Source organism: Bufo bufo, chromosome 10 (genome assembly GCF_905171765.1).
Source record: "Bufo bufo chromosome 10, aBufBuf1.1, whole genome shotgun sequence".
Classification (NCBI taxonomy): Eukaryota; Metazoa; Chordata; class Amphibia; order Anura; family Bufonidae; genus Bufo; species Bufo bufo.
The window spans coordinates 85,099,241-85,118,939 of NC_053398.1; the positions used below are offsets into that span (position 1 = coordinate 85,099,241).

The 19,699-nt window shown below is 42.5% G+C and overlaps 1 protein-coding gene across 1 annotated transcript in view; it reads left to right on the plus strand.

Annotated features, from left to right (window-relative positions):
- The window catches only part of LOC120980312 (C-factor-like), an 85,440-nt gene that overhangs the window by 8,855 nt on the left and 56,886 nt on the right, over positions 1–19,699 (plus strand). The window contains exon 2 of the mRNA XM_040409342.1: positions 13,797–13,848. Within this exon, the coding sequence (XP_040265276.1) occupies positions 13,797–13,848 (52 nt within the window). The remainder of the gene's footprint in view (positions 1–13,796; positions 13,849–19,699) is intronic.

Below are 19,699 nucleotides of genomic sequence, written 5' to 3' on the forward strand. Positions count from 1 at the left end.
TTAGGAATATTCCTAAGCCAGGAGGGATGATGACAACTATTCAGTTCTATGTAGGAATCGACATCTACAGTCTTGAAAAAGGTTTTGGTTTTAAGCCTATTGTCCTCAATGAAGATAACTAAATCCAAAAATCCACAGAGGTGTTGCTAATATGGCTAGTAAACTTTAAGTTGAAAGAATTCCTATTAATGTCTGTTATAAAGGACTCAAGCCCTTCTTTTTCACCTGACCAGATGAGGAGGCAATCGTCGATGTACCTGCGCCAAATAAGAAGTCGTCCCCTTCCAAGGTCGTTGTTGAGGATCGTATCTATCCTCCCTCTTTCCCACATAGTCATGAATAAATTTGCAAGGCTTGGGGCGAATTCCGCCCCCATCGCCACGCCGGAGTGTTGGAGATGAAACTGATCACTGTGTAGGAAATAGTTGTGGGTGAGGCAGAAAGTTACGCATTCCAAAACAAAACTCTTTTGTGCTGTCCCCATCTGGACATCGTTATCAAGTGCCTCTCTAACTCCTCTTATGCCTAGTTCTTGAGGTATACAGGTATATAAGGAGGAGACATCCACCGTGGCTAGCCAGATAGTACCTTGCAGTAATCCCATTTCTTCAGTCAGATTAATGACACTAGCCAAATTTTTTAAGTAGGAAGGGGCCATTATCACATGTTTTTGCAAAAAATAGTCAATATATTCTGAGACTCTACTGTTCAGGGAATCTATCCCTGAAACAATAGGTCTTCCAGGAGGATGTATAGGATCTTTATGTATTTTGGGTAGGAAATATATAACCGGTGTAACTGGATTTTTAATAGAAAGATAATCAAATTCTTTTTTGTTTAAGACATCATTCTGTAAGCCCCTCTTCAGTATAGTATCAAGTTCTTTTTTATATAAATTTAATGGGTTATTTTTAAGTACCGAATAGGTGTCTTTATCAGACAGTAGTCTATTCATTTCTAATGTATATTGCTCTACATCCATAAGAACCACCCCCCCTCCCTTATCTGCAGGTTTTATAACAATTTGGTCATTTTTTTCAAGTTTTTTTAGAGCCTCCTTTTCTTTATAGGAGAGATTATGTTTTATTGGTTTACTGTTAATATTCTCTAAACCATTTAAAAGGCTCCTTTTGAAGGCATCTATACACTCATTGTATTTGTTTTTGGGACAAAACTTCGATTTATTGCGGAGGTCAGTATGTGCGACCCCCACGGTTATTTTACTATTAATTGCCTGCGGGGGCTGGATATTGAGATAATATTTTGCCATATTCAATTTTCTGATGTATCTATGGATGTCTAAGAATAAACTGAATTTATTAACCCCATTGCTTGGAGCAAATTTTAACCCTTTTTGTAGAATGATTTTTTCCTCTTCTGAAAGGGGATATTTACTTAGGTTAAATATTCCTACTGTGTCCCTTTGCATTTTTTTCCTTTCTGGGTCTGATTCTTTTCCCCTTCTGCAACCTCTGTGTCCTCGATGTAACCTCTTTTTAGCGGTGTTCTTTTTGGAGGCAGTTCCAATATTAATTTTGTGGTCTTTTCTATTTGAGGATCCCTCTGCACCCCTCGTATGCCCTGATGGGGAAAATTTTGGCTCAAAGTTACTGCATGTTGGTCTATGTTGGATAGGTTTTCCTCTTTATTGATGGACAGACGATTAGTATCAATGACACCTTCCGTCTTCTTTTGGTTTTGTTCTTTCTGCTGTACACTCCGTGATATGTTATCACCTACATTAGAATTGCCCAAAACTACTGATTTAGCAGGGTTAATGACCTTTACAGTTTTTGAAGGGTCTTTACAATTATTTAATCTTAATTGGTCCCTCGTTGGATAGATATATGTATTGCCATTCCTATTCTGACATTATATTGTCCCCTACGATTGTACATATGTGGTGCCCCTTTTTTATACTGGTTGTGTTTATAAAATTGATGATCTTGATTAAAACGTGGTATATAATCATCCTCCCACCTCGTGGGAGCATACCAATCTTTTGGCTGCTCTTCATAAAAACTCCTATTTCTATAGAACTCGCCATTACCCATCAAAGATGGAGGATGTTGGGTATAATTCCTGATGTTACTCTTATCAATCTGTTTGCGGTTCCCATAACAATTATCAGATATATCCACATCTACATCTATCAAACCTTTCTGTTCCATATTGACCGTCGATTTCCATTTATATATTTTGTTTTTATGGTAATCTTCACAAACTTTTAAAAATTTTTTGCATTTTTTCATCTTTACTTCTGTTTCTAGTTTCTCAATATTTTTTTGGCATTGTTTCGAAAGCATAGTGTATTCACTGTTTTTTTTATGTGGTGCAAGAGACCCTTGGATTTTTTCTATATTTTCGTTAATCTTTTCGAGTTTCTGTTTTCTTTTACAAATGATAAATGTCATGAATCTAAAACTACACTCATTCATGACCAACTCCCATTCTTCTTTATCCTCCTTATTCTCTGAATTAAGTGGTAACTGCCACCTAAGACCTTCTGGGATCATTTTTTCTGAAAGATATTTTTCCAAGGACACCACATCCCACATGGTTCTAATCTCTTTGGAAAAGTCCTTTTCTAATTCAGCAAAAAGACCTTCCAAAACCAGCTTATCGTTAGCAACACCTTCTTTTGGAAAAACAGCATCTATATCACAAACCATACTGGCTCGATAATCAAAAATATCCATAATATCTAAAACAGAAAAAGCTCACTATAACAATACAGGAATATAAGGTACAATTTCTGTTCAAATATAGCGCTGCAAAATCCTGGACACAAGTGAGCAAAAAGTCCACACAATAAAATAGAAAAAATGGAGTGCGCTGCAGGAGAGTATACTAAAATAATAATAATAATAATAATAAAGTCCAAAAATATATTTTCTTTCTTATGTAGATCTTCGGTCAAATGGGTTCATCCATATACATCAAACATAACTGCGGTGTAGAAATCTGGAAAAATAGAAACCGCACAATGGTGTAGTACTTCTGGAAAGTAGTATCACCTGGCCGCAGGTTATACTTACAAAACTCAGATGGTAATAAGCGTAGAAAACCGGCTCAGCACTTTCATCCACCCAGGAGCTGCACACCTCAGATGCCGTTCAATAAGGCACACAAACGAACAAGATCTTAGCCGCTTGTATGAAATCTTGCACAGGCACAGGTTAGATCTCAAATTGGTAGGATGTCACCACCTTTGCACTCTTCAGGGTCTCAGAGGAAGGATAGCAACCAATGGTGAAGTACGTACAGCAATGTTGGATAAAAAGGATTTATTATACTCACAAAAACAGCAAGTTTAGGAGCAATTTAAAACAAGTACAAAGTGCCCGACCCGGGTTTCGCCATGATGCTTCGTCTGGGGCGTATGTTCCTAAGTGCATGCAGCTGAATATAAAGGACCCAGGGAACCTCCCCATTTAGGCGTCATGAGACTTTTCAAATAAAAGTTTCTTATAAAATCAATACACAACCATGTATATTTTCCTCCCCCGCACACAGACGGGTAGGAAACATAAAATATGGTCCCTAAAATAAATATAAAATAGATATATATAAAAAGATATATAAAAAAAAATATATATAAAAATATATATATATAAAAAAACTAGTACAATCCTCTCCCTATCATGGACAAAACAGACCTAATATACCAACATACTGGATTTAAACTATACAAGCATTCACATCGCATTCTATGTTGAGTCCCTGGGGTTGAATGGTGTTTAATAAAAACATCCACTCCACCTCCCTTTTGTTTAGTATTGAAATGAAATCCCCTCCCCATATAGGGGTGCGGACCAACTCAATGCCAGTGAAAATAAGCCCCCTGGGATTTTTTTGGTGGTGAATTTTAAAGTGAAGTGAGACACTATGGGTCTCCAATCCTTTTTTAATATTACGTATATGTTCTTGCACTCGAGTCTTCAAACTATGTGTGGTTCTCCCCACATATTGGAGGCGACACGGGCACTCCAACAGGTAAATGACACCCACATTATTGCATGACAGATTACCTTTTATTTTAAAATTGATGTCTGTTCTTTTATTGGATACTACAGAATCTACACATATTTTTCGATCTTTAAAGATGCGGTTTTTGCAGGGTATGCAAAAACCGCACCATGTAAACTTGCTCCTATGTGCAATTTGATGTTTCTTTTGGGTAGCAAAACTAGCACTATGCACTAGTTTGTTAGTAAGATTGCTAGCTCTTTTAAAAACTAAAGGAGGTTTCTCTGGAAGATCCTTATTCAAAACAGGATCATTCTTTAATATGTGCCAATTTTTATTAATCATCTGTTTGATATGACCCGCTTGGTTATTGTATTGCGTTATGAACATATATCTAGAGTCTCTCTTTTTATCTTCACTACGCTTATTACCATCTGAGTTTTGTAAGTATAACCTGCGGCCAGGTGATACTCCTTTCCAGAAGTACTACACCATTGTGAGGTTTCTATTTTTCCAGATTTCTACACCGCAGTTATGTTTGATGTATATGGATGAACCCATTTGACCGAAGATCTACATAAGAAAGAAAATATATTTTTGGACTTTATTATTATTATTATTTTAGTATACTCTCCTGCAGCGCACTCCATTACTTATACAGCACTGACATATTCTGCAGTGCTTTGCAGACATTAGCATCAAGTTGTCCCCAATGGGGCTCACAAACTAAGCTCCCTATCAATATGTCTTTGGAGTATTGGGAGGAAACTGGAGTACCCGGAAGAAACTCACACAAACACAGGGAGAACATACAAACTCCATGCAGCTGTTGTCCTTGGTCGGATTTGTACCTAGGACCCCTATACTTGTGCAGGAGGTGGAAGACAAGGGGCCCACCTTGCTTAGGGGCCCACCAGTGGATTCACCTGCACCCCTGTAGGTCAGTCCGAGTCTGCTACACTGCATAATAAGCTACATGCACTGCCTATGAACATGCTTCTCAAGGGACATAGAGTACTTTCTAAAGTTTACAAGTAATGTAATACACTGAACAAAAATATAAACGCAACACTTTCGGTTTTGCTCCTATTTTGCATGAGCTGAACTGAAAGATCTGAAACATTTTCTACATACACAAAAGACCCATTACTCTCAAATATTGTTCACAAATCTGTCTAAATCTGTGTTAGTAAGCACTTCTCCTTTGCTGAGATAATCCATCCCACCTCACAGGTGTGGCATATCAAGATGCTGATTAGACAGCATGTATATTGCACAAGTGTGCCTTAGACTGCTGTGGGAAGGCGCAAGGGTCCGTCATTGACGGAAGGTAGGTGTCACCAAGATTCCTGGCCTCAGTGAGGTAAGAGCCGGCAATTTCAGGTGTCAACGGCAGCTTGTTCTGGCTGACATGGTTTTGCTATTTAGTATAGCTATAAAGCCTGCTCTTACTGGGAGCAGCCAAAGTGCAGGGTGGGTGGCTACTCCCCACGTTCCAGGCCGGGTCTTGGTTTGGGCTATAAAACACAGGCAGCACTGTCAGGTGGTAGGATTTTACTGACAGTGAAGCTCTGTCAGTCTCTGTTTTGGGACCTGGGAGTTTGGGCCTGGGTAAAGGCCTGCTACCTTGTTGGCGTGAGAGCAGGTGGTTTCTGCTGCTATGTCCAAGGACTTCTGCATTGCTGCATGGTGTGAACAAACACCAGACTCAAGGTGACTGTTTTCCTTGAAACTGACCTCACGGTCTGTTGGATGTCGCCAAAGAGGCGTGGGAACATCAACCCACACCACACAAAAGTGTTACCTCTGGTTAGGGAGCATATGGAGGCAGCACAGTGAGCCCAGAGTAGGGTCTATAATCCGCAGGCTCGGGTCCGGAACTTTAACCCGCGTGATCGGGTGTTGGTTCTGGTACCGACTGTAGACAGTAAGTTCCTAGCTAGGTGGCAGGGGCCCTACGAGGTACTTGAAACAATTGGAGAGGTAGATTACAAGGTACACCAGCCAGGGATGCGAAAACCGGAGCAGGTGTTCCATGTGAATCTGCTCAAACCATGGAGAGATAGGGAAACCTGTACAGAAGACAGCCCACGACAAGGGTTCTTAGGGGAAGCTGTTTCAGCCCCTCTGTCTGTAGTAAGGGAAGCGGCTGCCACAGTGAAAATTGCTGACAGCCTCTCTTCTAAACAGGCTCAGGAAGCCAGGGAGTTCATTAGTCGGAACACTGATGTGTTCTCGGACCTCCCTGGACGCACGTCCATAATCCGGCATGACATTATCACTGAGCCTCAGGCAAAAGTCCGGTTAAAACCGTACCGGGTACCCGAGGCTCGGCGAAAAGCAATCGCAGAGGAAGTGCAGCTAATGCTCCAGCTAGGTGTCATTGAGGAGTCAAAAAATGAATTTGCCAGTCCGATAGTCTTAATATCCAAGCCAGATGGGATGGTTCTGTAACGACTTCCGCAAACTGAATGAGATGTCCAAGTTTGACGCATATCCCATGCCTCGAGTAGATGAGCTTATTAAGAAGTTAGGCCAAGCCGGGTATTTTTCTGTGTTGGACCTCACCAAAGGGTACTGGCAGGTACCCTTGACGGAGGCTGCCAAGGAAAAAACGTCTTTCATCACACCAGAGGGGCTGTATCAGTACAAGGTATTAACCTTTGGTCTACATGGCGCTCCCGCCATGTTTCAAAGGCTAATGGACGTTGTACTACGCCCACATCGTCGGTACGCTTCAGCGTACCTGGACAATATTGTTATCCATAGCACCGACTGGGAAAGTCACCTATCTAAAGTAGGACTAGTGGACTCCCTTAGGAAGGCTGGCTTAACCGCTAACCCAAAAAAGTGTGCGATAGGGTTAGAAGAGACCAAGTACCTGGGTTATGTAATTGGGCGCGGAATGATCAAACCTCAGGTGAACAAAACTGAGGCAATTAGGAATTGGCCCCCGACCTGTTACTACTCAGCAAGTAAAGTCGTTCCTGGGTATGGTGGGATACTATATGAGGTTTGTCCCCAATTTTAAGTACAAACTGACAATTTAGATAATGAGGGTGACCACCTGAGTCAAACAGAAGAATTGTATGGTAAGTGGTCAGAATAAAACTTAACGTTTAATTAAGATATTTAGAAAAATAGGTCCCAAGATAAGAGATATGAACAATTTATATAAATATACACAAGCGGAGCACCACGGCGGTTTACCAAACAGATGTAGATAGTGCCAAAACCGGATGGCATACACCCCCGTATCCTAAGAGAATTAAGTAATGTCATAGCCAGACCCTTATTTCTGATATTTGCAGACTCTATACTGACAGGGAATGTCCCACAGGATTGGCGCATGGCAAATGTGGTGCCAATATTCAAAAAGGGTCCAAAAACAGAGCCTGGAAACTATAGGCCGGTAAGTTTAACATCTGTTGTGGGTAAACTGTTTGAAGGTTTTCTGAGAGATGCTATGTTAGAGCATCTTATGGGAAATAAGCAAATAACGCCATATCAGCATGGCTTCGTGAGGGATCGGTCATGTCAAACTAATTTAATCAGTTTCTATGAGGAGGTAAGTACTAGACTTGACAGCGGCGAATCAATGGATGTCGTGTATCTGGACTTCTCCAAAGCATTTGACACTGTACCTCATAAAAGGTTAGTATATAAAATGAGAATGCTCGGACTCGGAGAAAACGTCTGTAAGTGGGTAAGTAACTGGCTCAATGATAGAAAACAGAGGGTGGTTATTAACGGTACATACTCAGATTGGGTCACTGTCACTAGTGGAGTACCTCAGGGGTCAGTATTGGGCCCTATTCTCTTCAATATATTTATTAATGATCTTGTAGAAGGCTTGCATAGTAAAATATCAATTTTCGCAGATGACACTAAACTGTGTAAAGTAATTAACACTGAAGAGGACAGTATACTACTACAGAGGGATCTGGATAGATTGGAGGCTTGGGCAGATAAGTGGCAGATGAGGTTTAACACTGAGAAATGTAAAGTTATGCACATGGGAAGGAATAATGCAAGTCACCCGTACATACTAAATGGTAAAACACTTGGTAACACTGACATGGAAAAGGATCTAGGAATTTTAATAAACAGCAAACTAAGCTGCAAAAAACAGTGTCAGGCAGCGGCTGCCAAGGCCAATAAGATAATGGGTTGCATCAAAAGGGGCATAGATGCCCGTGATGAGAACATATTCCTACTACTTTACAAATCACTGGTCAGACCACACATGGAGTACTGTGTACAGTTCTGGGCTCCTGTAAACAAGGCAGACATAGCAGAGCTGGAGAGGGTCCAGAGGAGGGCAACTAAAGTAATAACTGGAATGGGGCAACTACAGTACCCTGAAAGATTATCAAAATTAGGGTTATTTACGTTAGAAAAAAGACGACTGAGGGGAGATCTAATTACTATGTATAAATATATCAGGGGGCAGTACAGAGATCTATCCCATCATCTATTTATCCCCAGGACTGTGACTGTGACGAGGGGACATCCTCTGCGTTTGGAGGAAAGAAGGTTTGTACACAAACATAGAAAAGGGTTCTTTACGGTAAGAGCAGTGAGACTATGGAACTCTCTGCCTGAGGAGGTGGTGATGGTGAGTACAATAAAGGAATTCAAGAGGGGCCTGGATGTATTTCTGGAGTGTAATAATATTACAGGCTATAGCTACTAGAGAGGGGTCGTTGATCCAGGGAGTTATTCTGATTGCCTGATTGGAGTCGGGAAGGAATTTTTTATTCCCCTAAAGTGAGGAAAATTGGCTTCTACCTCACAGGGTTTTTTTTTGCCTTCCTCTGGATCAACTTGTAGGATGACAGGCCGAACTGGATGGACAAATGTCTTTTTTCGGCCTTATGTACTATGTTACTAAATATACAATAATGTAAGATGCTCGGCGGCACCAGGATAATAACCGGTTGGTCCTACCGCTCAGATGGGGTACTCCAGGATCAGCAATTGACCGGCCGGTGTTGATAGATTTTCACACCGTTGTTGACGGCAATTACGTAACGCAGGGTGGTTTGTAGAACTGGCTGGCCCTAGAAATGCCCTAGAGCCCTACACTCGCCTATGTGACCGGATGACGGTTACCCGCCACCAGTCACCTACAGGAACCTCACCCTGGAATTAATGCGCCCTAGAAAAGCCCTTGCTTACCTAGTCCCTACATGCATGTTTCGCTGGGGAGGGATGAGTAACAAGCTCATCAGGGGAAACATGGGAGCTTGGGCTGAACCTGTGCTGGGTGCACTGACAATAATGTCAAAGGTGCGCTCTGCACAGAGACAAGAAACACCACAATCCAGATATGGATCTAAGTGGGCGATTTAGCTATGAAGGGAAAGGGGAATCAAGATATGGAGCCCCTCTCCTAACAGCTCACTGAGACGCATGGGCTGATGTAGGGCCAGCCAGTTCTACAAACCACCCTGCGTTACGTAATTGCCGTCAACAACGGTGTGAAAATCTATCAACACCGGCCGGTCAATTGCTGATCCTGGAGTACCCCATCTGAGCGGTTGGACCAACCGGTTATTATCCTGGTGCCGCCGAGCATCTTACATTATTGTATATTTGGTTTTGGCACTATCTACATCTGTTTGGTAAACCGCCGTGGTGCTCCGCTTGTGTATATTTATATAAATTGTTCATATCTCTTATCTTGGGACCTATTTTTCTAAATATCTTAATTAAACGTTAAGTTTTATTCTGACCACTTACCATACAATTCTTTTGTCCCCAATTTTGCTGCAATCGCCGCACCATTGACAGGCCTTTTGAAGGGACGCAAGTCAGTGACTGTTCAGTGGAATGAACAGGCGGAAAAGGCTTTCTCCGCTTTGAAGTCTGCTCTGTGTGGGTCCCTGGTATTGGTGACACCTGACTTCTAGAGGGAATTTGTGGTACAGACCGATGCCTCTGAAGTAGGCCTCGGAGCTGTACTCTGTCTCAAGACATCAATGGGGAGCAACATCCTGTTGTTTTCCTGAGCCAAAAGCTTACCCCAGCCGAGACTAGGTACAGTATAATGGAGAGAGAGTGCCTGGCCATCAAATGGGCACTCGAGTCTCTCCGCTATTATCTGTTGGGGAGAAAGTTCCGTCTGGTGACCGACCACTCCTCTCTAAAGTGGAAGAGCAAAGCCAAAGAGAGGAATGCTCGTGTCTCAGTGGAACACAGGGCAGGCCGCTTACAGGGAAACGTGGATGCCCTGTCCCAGGTACACTGTCTGGCAAGTGTTCACCCCCTCAGGGTTGAACAAAGGGGGGAGGTTTGTAGGAAGGTGCAAGGTTCCGTCATTGACGGAAAGTATGTGTCACCTAGATTCCTGGCCTCGGTGAGGTAAGAGCCGGTAATTTCATATGTCAGCGGCAGCTAGTGCTGGCTGGCATGGTTTTGCTATTTAGTATGGCTGTAAAGCCGATCCGGGTCTGCTGTTACTGCGAGCAGCCAAAGTGCAGGGTGGGTGGCTACTCCCTACGTTCCAGGCCAGGTGTTGGTTACTCCTCTCTCACAGTGAAGCTCTGTCAGTCTCTGTGTTGGGACCTGGGAGTTTGAGCCTGGGTAAAGGCCTGCTACCTTGTTGGCGTGAGAGCAGGTGGTTTCTGCTATGTCCAAGGACTCTTGCATTGCTGCATGGTGTGAAAAAAACACCAGACTCAAGGTGACTGTTTTCCTTGAAACTGACTTTTTGTTTTGCTTATCCTTATGTGTGAACTAACACCAAACTGTTTAAGTTAAAGATGTTGTCGTTGCCTCTATACTGCATCCGCAAGTCTGTCTACCAGAGCAAATCCCCACACTGCCCACAACAAAATGTCACTCTGAAATGTGCACAGTTTTACCTTAGTGGGGGGTCAGAAAACCAGTCAGTATCTGGTGTTGCCACTATTTGCCTCACGCAGTGCAACACATCTCCGTCGCATAGAATTGATCAGGTTGTTGATTGTGACCTGTGTAATGTTGGTCCACTAATCTTCAATAGTTGGGCGAAGTTGCAGAATATTGGCAGGAACTGGAGCACACTGTCGTATATGCCGATCCAGAGCATCCCAAACATGCTCAATGGGTGACATGTCCGGTGAGTATGCTGGCCATGCAAGAAATGGGATGTTTTCAGCTTCCAGGCATTATGTACAGATCCTTGCAATATGGGGCCGTGCATTATCATGCTGCAACATGAGGTGATGGTCGTGGATGAATGGCACAACAATGGGCCTCAAGATCTCGTCACGGTATCTCTATGCATTCAAAATGCCATCAATAAAATGCACCTGTGTTCGTTGTCCATAACATACGCCTGCCCATACCATAACCCCACCGCCACCATGGGCCACTCGATCCACAACGCTGACGTCAGCAAACCGCTCACCCACACGACGCCACACACGCTGTCTGCCATCAGCCCTGAACAGTGAAAACCGGGACTCATCCGTGAACAGAACGCCTCTCCAAAGTGCCAGACGCCATCGAATGTGAGCATTTTCCCACTCAAGTCGGTTACAACTACGAACTGCAGTCAGGTCCAGACCCCGATGAGAATGACGAGCATGCAGATGAGTTTCCCTGAGACAGTTTCTGAAAGTTTGTGCAGAAATTCTTTGGTTATGCAAACCGATTGTTACTGCAGCTGTCCGGGTGGCTGGTGTCACGACCATGGTTATGGTCGTGACTCCTGAGCCGCATGCGGTTGCCTGCGGTTTGGTTTTTGTCAATCACATGGTGAGGGCGGCTGGATTGTTGCCTCACATGTGGTTGCCGCTGTCAACATGTTTGTGCTTGGCAGCTTGCTGCAATGTGCATGCGGTTGTACCTGGCAACCTGTCTTTGTAGGTGTGCCTTTTTATATGTTTGGTGTGCACGAGGTTTGTGTGTGTGCACTGATATTTTCCCTTCACTTGTGGCTGCCCGAGACAACGTGTTGTATTGTGTACATGTGGTGGCAGTGTCTCGGCCTTCTGGCTGACTCCCAGGACATGGTTGCCACGCATGTCGTTGCCTGCGGTAACAGCTGCAGTGTGATAAGTGTTTGTACACTTCCCCTGTATGTGGCTGTTTTCCCTTCCCTGGTCTAGGAAGGGTTAACTCCATTCTCTATGTGTGAACACTGGGTGTGTCTGTGTGGGTGTGGCTACTTGGGCTATTTAGCCTCTGCTGAGAGCAGTAGTCAGAGGGGTACTTCAGCCATGGTCTGCTGGAGTCATCCTCCTACTTTTATACCACCTGCCAGTGTGGGCCACCCTTGTGGTCATAAGCAAAATGTTGTTATGTGATGTTATGTTTATGTGGTGTCTATTAGTGCAGCTATGGTTCTGGCTTCCTGTGTGTTTATGTGTGCTGTGTCCTGTTATGTCTGTGTGTGGACTTCAGCACTTGTGTCCAGGGATCCAGTCAGTGTGTCTGTGGCAGGTAGGGGTGGAAGTCTTTCACTCTCCTGCCATATCCATAGTCTGTTTATGTTTATATCCCCTTGCAGCTCGGCCAGTTTTAGACTCCTGTTTCTCCGCATCCAGGAGGAACAGGTGGTCTACCCAGCTCCTAGTTCAGGGATTGGCGGAGGGTGAGTAGGGATCCGAGGTTCCTGAGCATGAGCCCTCCTACCATCAAGGTCGGCTCATGCAGCTAGGAGTCAGGGTCAGATTAGGGGTGCGTTAGGAGGTGACCTGCTCCCTAATTCTACTGTCCTGGCCGAGCAGCGACTAACATCTCGTGGCATCGCATGGCGGAGGGTTTTCCCCATCCTCAGCCGTGACAGCTGGTCTCAGACGATCATGGAGGTGAACACACTGAATGTGGAGGTCCTGGGCTGGTGTGGTTACACGTGGTCTGCGGTTGTGAGGCTGGTTGAATGTACTGCCAAGTTCTCTGAAACACCTTTGGATACAGCTTATGGTAGAGAAATGAACATTCATTGCATGGGCAACAGCTCTGGTAGACATTCCTGCAGTCACGCTCCCTCAAATGTTGCGACATCTGTGGCATTGTGCTGTGTGATCAAACTGCACATTTCAGAGTGGCCTTTTATTGTGGGCAGTCTAAGACACACCTGTGCAATATTCATGCTGTCTAATCAGCACCTTGATATGCCACACCTGTGAGGTGGGATAGATTATCTCAGCAAAGGAGAAGTGCTTACGAACACAGATTTAGACAGATTTGTGAACAATATTTGAGAGTAATGGGTCTTTTGTGTATGTAGAAAATGTTTCAGATCTTTTAGTTCAGCTTATGCAAAATGGGAGCAAAATCAAAAGTGTTGCGTTTATATTTTTGTTCAGTGTAGATGAGGAAAATTATCCAGCAGCCAGTGGCGTACATAGAGAAGTAAGGGCCCCATAGCAAGGATCAAACCAGGCCCCCACACAGGACAGAGGGGTTTCTGCCTAAACCCCTTTCAATGACCCTTGGGACATTTTTTCCACTGCCTCATTTGCTAAAAGTTGTTCATTTAGAGGGTAGAGTCCTGAGCAAGTTTTCACCCTCATTAGAAGAGGGGATGATCCCAACTGGGTCCCCACTTGCCCTAGGCCCCATAGCAGTCTCATGGTCTGCCACTATGGTAGTTACGCCCCTGCCAGCAGCAAACATTTGCTCAAGATAGAAAGGGGGAAACATAAAAAGATGTAGGACTTTCTTTTATAATTGCTTACTTTCCTATACATGCAGTGCATATGATAGCTTTGAAATGTCTCTTTAAAAAATCTATAGCTTAGGAAAACACATTACATTTGGCATAATTGATATTAGTAATATTATTCAGTGCATCCATATCCATGAATAACCAAATCTCTTTATTTTCACAGAAGCTGATTGATCTTGCTGCAAAACATCCAAAGGTAGTTCTGATAAAGTTAGGTAAGTATTACAAAGAGGTTTGCATACATTTGTATAGTATTATTGTACTATCTATATTATACACATCAATGTCTGTTTGTCTGTCTGTCCTCTATAGGCATCCAAACTCCTGAACCGTTGAACACCAAATTTGGCACACAGTTGCATCGGGTGTCTGGGAAGGTCTCAGCTCTCTAGAATGCACCGTTCTTGAGGTTTCCCCAAAAAAGTAGAAGCTTGCAGGTTCTTCACTTATATCCTAACTTACATATACATGGCCACATGACCCTTTTAAGCCAATAGAAGCTTGCAGGTCCTTCAGTTTTGACATACACACAGTTTTACACCAGATTCCCCCTAAGAACTCAGCCATTTTTCTTCACTGTTATAGGTCACTGTTAAGGGGGCATAGTGGTGTGGAGGTTACTTTTAATAGGGTGGGGCACTGCGGAGGTCACTTTTAAGGTGATGGGGCTCTGTGAACGTCAATGTTAAGGGCATATGGTGATGTGGCGGTCATTGCAAAGGGGACGTGGTGCTGTGGCAGTCACAGTTAAGATGCAGGGAACTGTAGAGGTCACTGTTAAGGGGCCAGGGTTCTGTGGAGGTCACTATTAAGGGGGTGGAGCGATGTGGAGGTCATTATTAAAGGGTGGGGATCTGTGGAGGTCACTTGAAAGGGACTGGGGTACTGTGGAGGTCATTGTTAAGGGGGCATGGTTCTGTTTATGTCACTGTTAAGGGGGTGGGATGCTGTGGAGGTCGAATTTTAGCTCATTCCTCTGTATAAAGCAGCTTCAACTTTGTTATGTTGACGGGTTTCCTCCCATGAATTGCTCCTTTTAGATTCTTCTACAATATTTCTATTGGATTAAGGTCAGGGCTTTGACTTGGATATTCTGGAACTGTAACTTTATTCCTCTTTAACCATTCTTTGGTAGAACAACATATGTGCTTATGGTCTTTTTCTGCATGTTCTTTTGACATTCAGCTCACAGAGAGATGTCCTGGCATTTTCCTTTAGAATTTTTTGGTATAATTCAGAATGTATTGTTCCATCAATGATGGCAAGCTTTCCTGGCCTAGATGCAGAAAAATTGGCCCAAACCATGATACTACCACCAAGATGTTTCACAGATGGTATGAGCTTTGTCTGCTGAAATACAGTGTTTATTTTCTCCAAACATAAAGCTTCTCATTTGAACCAAAAAGTACTATTTTGGTCTCATCCATCCATAAAACATTGTTCCAATACATTTATGGCTTGTCCAGGTGATGTTTGTCAAACTTCAGATATGCAGCAATGTTCTTTTTGAAGAGCAGTTGCTTTATCCTTGCAATATTGCATAGCCTTGTGGACTATTACAAACCTGCACTTAGCATGATCCTTGTTGGTCAGCCACTCCTGCGGAGGGTAATAATGGTCTTGAATATTGCCTATTGGTACACAATTGGTCTGTGGATTAGTGAGGCCAAACTATTTTGAGATGGTTTTGTAACCTTTTCCAGCCTGATAAGCATCAACAAATCTTATTCTGAGGTCTTCAAAAATCTCCTTTGTTCAGGCCATGATTCACTTCCATGAATGTGAACATAAGACTTTGACAGATCCTTGTTCATTAAATAAAACCGGTCACCCACTCATTGCTGGGCAGTGAGTTTCATGTTTTGGACCCACTCCCCACTCCGGACTTATAAATAATTACTGGTGCAAAATACTGACAAAATCCTCAGGCTTTGAAATGAATTATAACAGTCCCAGTGATATAAAGATACTTATGACATACGGGCCAGTACAGATAAAACACATGGGAGGAAAGCTCTAAAAAGTAATGGAAAGGAAAAGTAGAGTAGTTGCCTATAGCAACATGTTTACCTCTGCAAGCTGCATTGTAAGGTAATTCCAGTATAGTAATGAGCACTCTACGGGGCCATTTGGCAGCAAGAATACACATGCTTAAAGAGGACCTTTCACAGATTATTACACTATGAACTAAGTATACAGATATGTACAGCGGTGCCCGGGGATCTCACTGCACTTACTATTATCCCTGGGCGCCGCTCCGTTCTCCTGCTATGCCCTCCGGTATCTCTGTTCACTAAGTTATGGTAGGCGGAGTCTGCCCTTGTTCTGCTGTAGCGCTGGCCAATCGCATTGCAGAGCTCACAGCCTGGGAGAAAATAACCTCCCAGGCTGTGAGCTCTGCGCTGCGATTGGCCAGCGCTAGAGCAGAACAAGGGCAGACTCCGCCTACCATAACTTAGGGACTGGAATCTCCGCCTACTATAACTTAGTGAGCGGAGATACCGGAGGGCATAACGGGAGAACGGAGCGGCGCCCAGGGATAATAGTAAGTGCAGTGAGATCCCCGGGCGCCGCTCTACATGTCTGTATACTTAGTTCACAGTGTAATAATTGGTGAAAGGTCCTCTTTAAGGTGGTATTCTGGTTTCTGCACATACAACTATTTATTAATTGTATTGTATTGTATTTATTGTATAATGAAAGTCAAAGAAATTTTCCAATATACAGATTTAGCAAGAGCCAACATCAGTGTGTTAACGCATTAACCCGACAATATTAACAAGCCAGCACAATAAACCTGTGTGTTAAAGCACCAGAAATTACTTAAACACCTGCTACATTGTATATCTTTTTATTTTATTTTATAGTTTTCAAGATCACTGCTTGCTGTACATAATTGAGTGGGCACCTTCATGGCACAGAGGAGAGGTTAAAAAACTGTCCTGCTCATGTGATGGTCATAGAGGTGCCTGATATTAGTTGAAAGAGCTTTGCTAACTAAAAAAAACAGTACCTGTAATGACATACCTACCCATTATGCTAGCTGCAAACATCCTCAAGCAAATAGCTCCCCCAAGTGGTTAGTGCATGTAGTCAGAATAGAAAAAGAAACTTTATTATTGTAGTTATACAACAAAACTTCATTTTGGTAGCCTAGCAAGTTCCAAGCTGCTGTGTCTGTGCACACTACCATCTGAGAGATCTAAATTGCAGTATGTTTTTTTCGAGTGTGGGAGGACCCAGAGGAAATCCACTAAAACATGGAGGGAACATACAAACTTCATGCAGATGATGTCTTTGGTTGAATTTGAACCCTTGACCCCAAGGCACCAATATTAACCCCCAAGCCACCGTACTGATCAGTGGCTTTATCATAAGTGAAGGGAAGCAGGGCATTTGAAGCTAAGTTGAAGATACACTACTCAAAAATTTAGGGATATTTGGCTTGTGGGTGAAATTTCAGGATGGACTTAAAATGCACTCTAACCTTTACAGGTGAACATAATGTGGCCTTCTGTAAACTTTTGAATGCACATGTCTACATGTCCAACTGTTCAAAGTACTTTTGCACAACTTGCTGTTCGCTAACAAGGAGCTTAACGGCACAATTGGTGTTTGATCCATGAATCGCAAAATAAGTTTCCTGGTTCAATTAGAATTGGTATTTAAACAGTCCTCCTCATCATGCACATAAAGAGAGAAAACGAGGCGGCACTCATCAAAGTCGTGAATTCTTATTTTATTCAAGGCAGATACGTGTTTGCATTAAACTGGGGCAGACAAGCGTACCAAGCAAGTTTGCAGCTCGTGGCGACGGCCATTTCACGCAAGCTGCACTTCCTCAGGCCACAAACGTCAAGACGTCACTGCGTCCCGTCATATATACGCTGGTTCAGTGGGCGGAACTAAGTGCCATTCCCAATGAATCGGCTAGCTGCATACATGAACACTATAAAAATAATTACCATTTAATACAAAAATATAAACATAAAGTAAAATACATCTATAAAAATACACTGAGGTCATTTTTCTCATTTACTCCTAGAGGGCCCATAGCTTGAGAGTGTATAATCCACCTCGCTTCCTTTTTTAATACAGCAAGGTGTCTCCCCCTTGTGGCAGATAGGGAACTACTTCTATTCCTGAAAAGTTCAATACCTTTGGATTACCTCCATGTTCAGACCTGACATGCTCAATCCATCATTTGCAGCTTATTAAATAGACTACATATTTACTTTTACACGGTATCAAAGACTTTACCTTATAATGTATCCCCCCGAAACTCAAATAGTTTCTCTGGGGATTATATTTACAAAAAGCACAATTACCGTACCTGTGGTTACCTAAAGGTATGCAATCTTTTAGCCACATACTGTATTTGGATTCTCCTCTACAAAACGACTCCTGACCAGTTTATCCCTTAGTGTATGACTCCTCCTAAACACTACTAATGGTTTCATACTAGTCATCTCACCCAAGCTATCATCCCTTGACAATATTTCCCAATTATCATATATCTCTTTTCTTATAATATCCGCCATTGGGCTATATTTAAAAGAGAACACAACGTTTTTGCTCTCTTTTTTTATTTATCCCTGGTGCTCGCCCCTCCGGATTTAAATCAATCCGTTGGCTCATTGAACACTTCTATCTGATATCCCCTAGCTAACAATCGCTTCTTTAGATCTAGGGCCTGTGTTCCAAAACTCTCCTCTGTGCCATTAATCCTCTTTAATCTAACAAATTGTCCATATGGCACTGACCTTTTTACACTTTTAGGGTGATAGCTAGAATAATGTAAGAGTGAGTTAGTCGCCGTTGGTTTTCTAAAACCCTCTGTGACTAATTCCCCATCTTTTACAAATCAGTACATCCAAAAACTCTAGCTCAGTACCTCCGTACTTATGGGTGAATTTCATGTTCATCCTATTATGATTATTCAAATACTCAACAAAACCTTGAAATTGTGATTCAGTACTTCACCATACAATAAATCCATTGTCAATAAATTTAAAATACAAACTAATATGATACACGAAAGGCTTCTCTATTGAATATATGTATCTAACTTCAAATCTAGCTAAATAGATGTTTGCGAAAGTGTAGGATACAGGTGTCCCCATCGCTGTTCCGTGCTTTTGCCTGTACCACTGGTTACTAAACCTAAAAGTATTGTTTTTCAAAATCAAACTCAATGCTTCTTTTATGAACCTCCTATATTTTTCACTCTTCTATGTGACCTCTATTACTTCTATCACTGCCCTGATGCCCTCATCTTGTGGGATATAGGTATATAAACTTAAGTAAAGTAGATTTATTTAAAGCAATAAGAAAACTCAACTTAAATACGACCAAACTTAGATATCGTGTCTGGAATTGATTACAGACTTAGATCTGGAGAATGCTACAAAGGTTGATGTACCTTCTGCAGAGTTTGCAGGAGGTATTAAATCCAGGTTCTGTCCCCCCTTGCCCGCCGGCAGCAGTATTGATATCTTTTATCGTAAAGTGGTGGAGGGAGTTAAATCACTAATATATCCTAGAGTAAGTATGAATATTAGTAAGGATAAAGAGAAAACCCTTAAGTGGTTGACTGAACCAGTATCAAATATGTGGATTGGCTTCTGAGACCACTTTTAAACAGTGTACCAGCCTACCTCAGGGACACAAATGACCTCCCAGTCACTAAGTTCTCTTTTAAATATAACCCAATGGTGGATATTATAAGAAAAGCGATATATGATAATTGGGAGATATTGTCAAGGGATGATAGCTTGGGTGAGATGACTAGTATGAAACCATTAGTAGCGTTTAGGAGGAGTCATACACTAATGGATAAACTGGTCAGGAGTCGTTTTGTAGAGGAGAAACCAAATATGTGGCTAAAAGATTGCATACCTTTAAGTAACCACAGTTGCAGTAATTGTGCTTATTGTAAATATAATCCCCAGAGAAACTATTTGAGTTTCAGGGGTATACATTACAAGGTAAAGTCTTTGATAACGTGTAAAAGTAAATATGTAGTCTATTTAAAAAGCTGCAAATGTGGTAGATTTTACACAATTA